General features: G+C 44.7%; 1 protein-coding gene across 2 annotated transcripts in view; it reads left to right on the plus strand.

Annotated features, from left to right (window-relative positions):
• Positions 1 to 7,259, plus strand: part of EP300 (E1A binding protein p300) — a 64,284-nt gene extending 57,025 nt beyond the window's left edge. For both annotated transcript variants that reach the window (XM_050915368.1, XM_050915369.1), the window contains 3 exons: positions 1,604 to 1,765; positions 2,221 to 2,502; positions 3,838 to 7,259. In XM_050915368.1, coding sequence (XP_050771325.1) covers positions 1,604 to 1,765; positions 2,221 to 2,502; positions 3,838 to 6,081 — 2,688 coding nt within the window. In that variant the 3' untranslated portion in view covers positions 6,082 to 7,259. The remainder of the gene's footprint in view (positions 1 to 1,603; positions 1,766 to 2,220; positions 2,503 to 3,837) is intronic.
• Positions 7,260 to 7,930: the final 671 nt, after the last annotated feature.

Below are 7,930 nucleotides of genomic sequence, written 5' to 3' on the forward strand. Positions count from 1 at the left end.
AGCTTTAAGGCATTGAGGATCTGAAGCACAAATTACTGCTGAACTGTTGTTGGGCTACTTAAACTAGAGCGATTTCTTGCTGGTATCTTGTGCAATTTTTTTGGAGAATGGGTAACAACTGTGCTTTCCCATTCCACAAAGAACAAAAAAAGGTATGCCTCTTATTTCAACAATAAATTTGAAAATGAACAGATGCAGAATTTATGCATCTGCCTATCCTTGGATCTTCTGAGCTTTTATGGAAGAGGTGGTGAATCTAGGATGAGGTTAGTAGTTTTGCTCACACAGTAGTACTTGTTCATTAACTCTGTTTAAACACTGCTGCTTCATCACCTTATTAGATACTAGATTTTTGTTGGGCTTTAGAATTAATCTTTTTCCTAAAAGACCTTTGGATCAAAAAAGTCAGTTGGGTTTAACATCACAGCTAGACTTTGTGGTTCTCCTGTGCTGCTCTTTGCAATACCTCCTTTCAAGGACTTTGAATAAACTAAGTGCAAGAGTAACCTGGGAATTAGACAACTTGGTATCAAATTTGCATTAACTAACATCTTAGGAAGGTATTATTTAAAGGTTTGTTTTCCACTTGGCATAACTGCAAGTTCCCATCTCTCTACTATACCAGAAACCAGTCGTGAGGAATCTGACCTAGCTCTGTGTGAGGTTGATCAACACTTAGTTGATCCTTCACAGCAGTTTGGCCCCACAATCCTGCGGTGGGGGAAGCTTGCAGCATATTACTATTTAACCTTTATTGTTAAAAATCATTTTAACTCTTTATTGACCCCATGTTTCGCTTCTTGAAAATGAGGCAATGTACTCTCAAATGAAGTGATAGTCATTCATGTTCACTGGAAATTTCCATCCTGACAAAGTTATTTTAAGCTTAGGAAAAATGCTTGTTTGGATAAGAATTGCTTTGATCCTTGATCATCATATGCTGTAGTGTTTGGAGGGGCCCTCTGAGAAGCACAGAGAGGAATAAACTGTTCATTGCTAATTGATTATAATTGAAATTAAGCTGACCTGTTTTGTTCGACTGTTGCAGGATATGACAGGAGGAAGGTGCATACTAGAAATTGTGCTACTAATGCCTTCTGGACTCAGAAGAACAGCTTCATATCAAAATCAGTTTAATGCAGTCTATCAAAAAATAAAAATAAATCTGTCAGAGCTGTAACAAACTAAATCTAGGTGGATTAAGTCTTACTTCTGGTTAGTGCAATATCAGTTGTACTTTTCAGTTATTTTTAGTTTTGAATTGCATTGAGAAGCCATCTGCTGAACCCCTTTGTGATTATCCAAGAGGTTCTTCAGTGTTAAACTATAGCAGACAAACAGGTTTCAGTAAATAACATTTCCCTTGCACCTCCTGAGCATTTATGCTTTTAATATTTTTAGAACTATGTATTCCTCATCTTGATATCTTCGGGAGTGATTCTAATGGGATTAACTTAATGTTTCAGGGGACCCTGGTAAGTGTCTTCGGAGTAAATTATTGTAAAGTGTGTTTTGTCCTGCAGTTACAGAAGATGTGAAATTAATAAAATGCTGATGTGGTGTGACTTAGATACCTGACATAAAATGCCTTCAAAATTAATAGGTGAGCAAGGGAGACAGCAAAAATGCCAAAAAGAAGAACAATAAGAAGACAAGTAAGAACAAGAGCAGCTTGAGTCGTGGCAATAAGAAAAAGCCTGGCATGCCCAATGTGTCCAATGACCTCTCCCAAAAGCTGTATGCCACTATGGAGAAGCACAAGGAGGTAAGAGTTGATAGAATGAGAAATACGTATTTTACTTAAGTAGAGAGGTATACAAAGCTTTGATACTTCAAACAGAGTTGTGCCCTGTAAATTATACAGGTGTAGCTGGAGAATTGAGTGAAACACCAGACAAGTACCAGTAAGCCTGGGCACTCTTTGCTGCAAGGGCAGTGGGGATCAATACAACTGTGCTTGTACAGAACTTCCTAACAGTCTAGATTGTCACAGAAGTTTTACTGTTACTGTTCAGTCCAGTGCTCCTTAGCTAAGGCTTCTGAAGAAGGCGCACCTGCAGGGCGCCCAGAGGTTTGAAATTTCCCAGTCCTTACAAGCACACCACCCTGGTGGCACATCATTCAAGTGTTAGTTGGTCCTGGAATTGTACACTCTGTGTAATGAAGTTTGACCAAAACATCTTGACAAGTGGTGGCATATTAAGTCTTTTTACTTTTCAGGTCTTCTTTGTCATCCGTCTCATTGCTGGCCCTGCAGCCAACTCCCTGCCCCCCATCGTTGAGCCTGACCCACTCATTCCATGTGACCTGATGGATGGGCGTGATGCTTTCCTAACCCTTGCTAGAGACAAGCACCTGGAGTTCTCCTCACTACGAAGGGCTCAGTGGTCAACCATGTGCATGCTGGTGGAACTGCATACCCAGAGCCAAGACCGCTTTGTTTACACCTGCAACGAGTGCAAGCATCACGTGGAGACCAGATGGCACTGCACTGTTTGTGAGGTATGCTTGGTGAAGTTTTCCCTACTTGTGTCCCCGTATCTTTGTGTCCAGAGTGCTCTTTATCTGAACTAATTTCTCAGTATTAACTGATGGCAAAAGATCTGTACAGCTCATCCTCTGGCAGGTCAGAAAGAAAGGAGAGGAAATGTTTTCTGTAACAAGCGATTCTACTAATCTGCTACTTGGTGTGATTTTTGTCTTCTACTTTCAAGCTGTGGAGAACTGAAGTAGAATTGTATTTCCTGTAGTTATTTAAGGTGCTGCTGCTTCTTAAGCAGTTGAACTGTAGCAACTGCTTGAGCTGTAATGGTAGGATCAGCTGATTTTTTTTTTTCTGAAGAGCAATGCATCCTTTCTTCTTCCAGAGTCAGAAGTATTGTGCTGCCGTATTTCTGTAAATAGGGTACTCCATTGGTTTACTGGCATAGAGGTTTTGCTATGCTAGAAGTCAGATTCCTATACTTGGGTGACTCTTCCACTACCCTGTTGTCTCTCTGTAGAATGCTGCAAACAGCATTTTTGTCTTCAGAAGAGTGTGCAATACCAGTGTGTTTGAAGATCAAGTCCAGTGGTGTGGGTCAATGGTGTGCCCTCCAGAAGCTGGACTAACCTTGAATTTGGCTTGGAACTTAATTTTTTAACCTGCTGGAAGTAAATGACTGTCTCGGATTCAGTTCTGAAAAGCTCTGATTAAAATTTGATGCTCCCATTTCCTCATATATACCAGAAAATAAATTCTAAATTTCCTATGGATTAGTGCATCCTGAGGACTCGGATCTTTCTCTTAAAGATCAATTATTGAGCCCAAACTTGTGTGCCGTTGCTTTCACAGAATGTCAATGCTGTTCTGTTCTTCTGTCAGCACGCTCTGCTGTTTAACTCACCTGAAAACTGAAAATGCAGCTTTCATTCTCCTTTCTTCTCTGAAAATCGGTACCTCTCCTGCCACTCTTGCCCTCTTCTTCTGAAGCAGCAGCAGATGGGCAGCTATTTGTTTCTTGCCTTTTTCTTCTCCTTTCCTATCAGGAAAGAAAGGGATTTTTCTGGCCCAGCTGAATAATTTCCGATTTACTAGCTCAGAGCAACCTTGTTTTTCAAGCTATATGTATTTGTGTAGATTTCAGACACCCTTACACCCACAGACTTCCCCTAGCTATAATTTGGATTTATTCCTTCTGTAGTACCTTCTCTCATGGCATGAAAGATTGAATTTTTCCCTAGAGAAACAATTGCCTGGAACAGACTGGGAGTAATTTGTTGAGGTGGCATGACATCATTTATTTATTGTATGGAGTTTCAGGAACACTGATAACTTTTCCTTTGTTGTCTTTCCAGGATTATGACCTGTGCATCACCTGCTATAACACTAAAAACCATGACCACAAGATGGAAAAATTAGGCCTTGGTCTAGATGATGAGAGCAACAACCAGCAGACTGCAACCACCCAGAGCCCCGGTGATTCCCGCCGCCTGAGCATTCAGCGCTGTATCCAGTCTCTGGTCCATGCCTGCCAGTGTCGTAATGCCAACTGCTCACTGCCGTCCTGTCAGAAGATGAAACGGGTTGTCCAACACACCAAAGGCTGCAAACGCAAAACCAACGGAGGGTGCCCCATCTGCAAGCAACTTATTGCTCTCTGCTGCTACCATGCAAAGCACTGCCAGGAGAACAAGTGCCCAGTGCCCTTCTGCCTCAACATTAAACACAAGCTCCGTCAACAACAACTCCAGCACCGCCTGCAACAGGCGCAGATGCTCCGAAGGAGGATGGCGAGTATGCAGCGGACCGGTGTGGTAGGCCAGCAGCAAGGATTACCCTCGCCCACGCCAGCTACCCCAACAACTCCAACAGGCCAGCAGCCCCCAACACCACAAACCCCGCAACCCCAGCCTCCGCCCCAGCCTGCCTCGCAGCCTCAACCTGCACCTCCCAACAGTATGCCACCCTACACCATGCCAAGAACTCAGCCTCCCAGCGCTGTGTCCCAGGGCAAGGCAGGTGGCCAGGTGACTCCTCCAACTCCACCCCAGCCACCTCAACCACCAGTTCAGGGTCCTCCTCCAGCAGCAGTGGAAATGGCCATGCAGATCCAGCGGGCAGCGGAGACCCAGCGTCAGATGGCACAGGTTCAGATCTTCCAAAGGCCGATTCAGCACCAGATGCCCCAGATGCCACCGATGGGAATGAACCCTCCACAGATAGGCAGAGGGCCCGGTGGTCATATAGATCAAGGAATGGGGCCAGCAGGAATCCAGCAGCAGCCACCATGGGTGCAGGGGGGCTTACCCCAAGCTCAGCTGCAGCCAGGAATGCAGAGGCCATCTATGATGTCAGTAGCCCAGCCAGGTCAGCCGATGAATATGGCACCTCAGCCAGGGATGGGTCAGGTGCCTGGCGCTGCTCAGCCCAAACAACCACCTCTGCCCCAGGCGGCCTTACAAAACCTACTGCGGACTCTCAGGTCTCCTAGCTCACCCATGCAGCAGCAGCAGGTGCTTAACATCCTTCACTCCAATCCTCAGCTGCTGGCCGCTTTCATCAAGCAGCGGGCTGCCAAGTATGCGGGGTCCCAAACCCCCCAGGGGATGACAGGTCAGCCTGGCATCCCTCAGGGTCAGCCAGGTCTCCAGCCGCAGCAGGCCATGCAAGGGCAGCAAGGAGGGGTGCACCCCAACCCAGCCATGCAGAACATGAACCCCATGCAAGCAGGAGTGCAGAGGCCCAGCATGCCCCAGCAGCAGCCTCAGCAGCAGCCGCAGCAGGCCATGGCTGGGATGAATCCTCAGGCGCAGCAGATGAATATGAATCACTCGGGGATGGCTCCCCAGTTCCGAGACCTCCTGATGAGACGGCACCAGATGATTGAGCAGCAGCGCCACCAGCAGCAACAACAGCAGCAGGGAGCAGGACCAGCACTGGGGCCGGGGATGGCCAACCACAACCAGTTTCAGCAGCCCCAGGGCGTCGGGTATCCCCAACAGCAGCAGCAGCAGCAACAGCAGCAGCGAATGCAGCATCACATGCAGCAGATGCAGCAAGGAAACATGGGACAAATAAGCCAGCTTCCACAGGCGATGAGTGCAGAGACAGGAGCCAGTTTGCAGCAGGCTTTCCAGCAGAGGCTACTTCAGCAGCAGATGGGGTCCCCAGCTCAGCCCAATCCTATGAGCCCCCAACAGCACATGCTCCCCAATCAGGCCCAGTCCCCGCACCTACAGGGCCAGCAGCTCCCTTCATCGCTCACCAATCAAGTGCGTTCTCCGCAGCCTGTACCCTCACCGCGGCCCCAGTCCCAGCCCCCCCATTCCAGCCCATCCCCTCGGATGCAACCTCAGCCTTCTCCACACCACGTCTCGCCGCAGACCAGCTCCCCACATCCAGGACTGGTAGCTGCCCAGGCTAACCCCATGGATCAAGGGCACTTTGCCAGCCCGGACCAGAGTGCAATGCTTTCCCAGCTTGCTAGCAATCCTGGCATGGCAGGCCTCCATGGTACAAGCGCCACGGAACTGGGGCTCAGCTCCGAGAACTCAGACTTGAATTCAAACCTTTCACAGAGTACACTAGACATACACTAGACACATTGTAGCATTTTGGGAGCAAAAAAAATTAAAAAAAAAAGAAAAGAAAAAAACTTATTTTCTCAAGACTTTTTGTACTGAAGACAAATTTTTTTGAATCTTTCTTAGCTAAAACAACATTTTTCCCTGGAACACATCTGAACTCTGCAGCAGTAGTTTGTGGTTTTAAAAACAAACCAACAATGAACCTGAGGGACAGTAGAGTACAAAGAATATATTTTTGTTATGGCTGGAATCATAACCAGTCCTTTTTCTTGGTTTTTTTCCTCGTGTGCGTTGGGGAGGTTGGGGGAAGAGGGTGGTCTTTTGGCTGTTCACCAAAGGATGCCCTACTCATGCCTCCAATAGGTTTTTATTTTTTTTTAAATTAATGAAAATATGTAATATTGATAGTTATTATTTACTGAGGCAGATGGTAAACATTTTCCCTATTCTGGTTTTTCTTCATGTCACTGCAAAAAAACACAACAAAAAAACAAAACAAAAAAACCCACAGGAGAACCTTTTCCTAAAACCGGAGGACAAAAGGGGTTAATGTTGCTTTAAAAATACATTACATATATAAATATATATATATAAAAATAAATACCAATCTTTTCCTCTTTGGTTGGAAATATGTCAATTCTTTGAAAAATGTAAAAATATTAAATAACTCAGTCCCCTCCTGAAGTCTACTTTTGTCCTCCAAGAATTTTCTATACAAGAGTCTGAGCTTAAAAAGAACTTCAAGTATTAAAATAATTTGTACATGTAGAGAGAAGACAACATTTTTGCAAATACACAGGGGCAGCTGCCAAATGGATGTAGTATATATATTGTGGTTTCTGTTTTCTTGAAAGAATTTTTTTCGTTATTTTTACATCTAACAAAGGAAAAAAAAATAAAAAAGAGGGTAAGAAACAATTCCAACGGGATGATTTTAACCTGAGAAAAAGTCCCTGGGGTTTCTTCTTTATGCTTGCTTTCTCTCTCCCATGCCCCTTTCCCACCCTCTTCCACTTTCTGTAAAACTTGAAAATAGAAAGCAAAAAACCCTCAAATGTTGTAAATCATGCAATTAAAGTTGATTACTTATAAATATGAACTTTCGATCACTGTATAGACTGTTAAAAATTGATTTCTTATTACCTATTGTTAAATAAACTGTGTGAGACAGACAGCCTGTTTTTAATGTTTCCCTTCTCTCCCACATGTGTTGCTTGTTCTTAAAATGGGGGTAGCAGAATATATGCTACTTCAAATGTTCGCTATTTAGACGTTGGAGAGCTATTTAATGTATATGACTGTTTTAAAATGCAAATCTCTAATAAGGGACGTGGAGTAATAATTAGTCTTCTAAATGGACACTTTTGGTACAACTCTGCATTCGCGTTTGTTCCCGGCATGTATCTTACCAAAGAAATGAGGTCTGACCTCAACAGTTGTGCCAGTCAGCTGTACCCCATCCTGCTCTCACAGCCTGGGAGCAGCTGATCTTCAAAGGACCTATTTTGCATTTTGAAATGAGAACTATTGTTTGGATATGTGATATTAAAAGATCCTATTTCACTTGGAATATATTGTACACCTTTTGGCACTGAAGTGTGGGCATGAGGTAAGCTTGTGTGGATGTCCCATAGACACTGCACCGAGATGGCGTGTGGGTGCCCCGTCACCCTGTGTTGAATCTGGTGATCTGCCAGATGTAGGGCATGTGTGGTTGGTTACTGTATATTATATATATTTTGGGGATTTCCTGAACAGAAATGCTTCAGCTGTGGAGTATGTGTGTAGTAAACCCAGTTGTGTGCACGTGGAGTTAATCCCATCATGTAAGAACATGTTGTGTGTTGTGCACTGGCTGGGC

Source organism: Gymnogyps californianus, chromosome 1 (assembly GCF_018139145.2).
Source record: "Gymnogyps californianus isolate 813 chromosome 1, ASM1813914v2, whole genome shotgun sequence".
Taxonomy (NCBI): domain Eukaryota; kingdom Metazoa; phylum Chordata; class Aves; order Accipitriformes; family Cathartidae; genus Gymnogyps; species Gymnogyps californianus.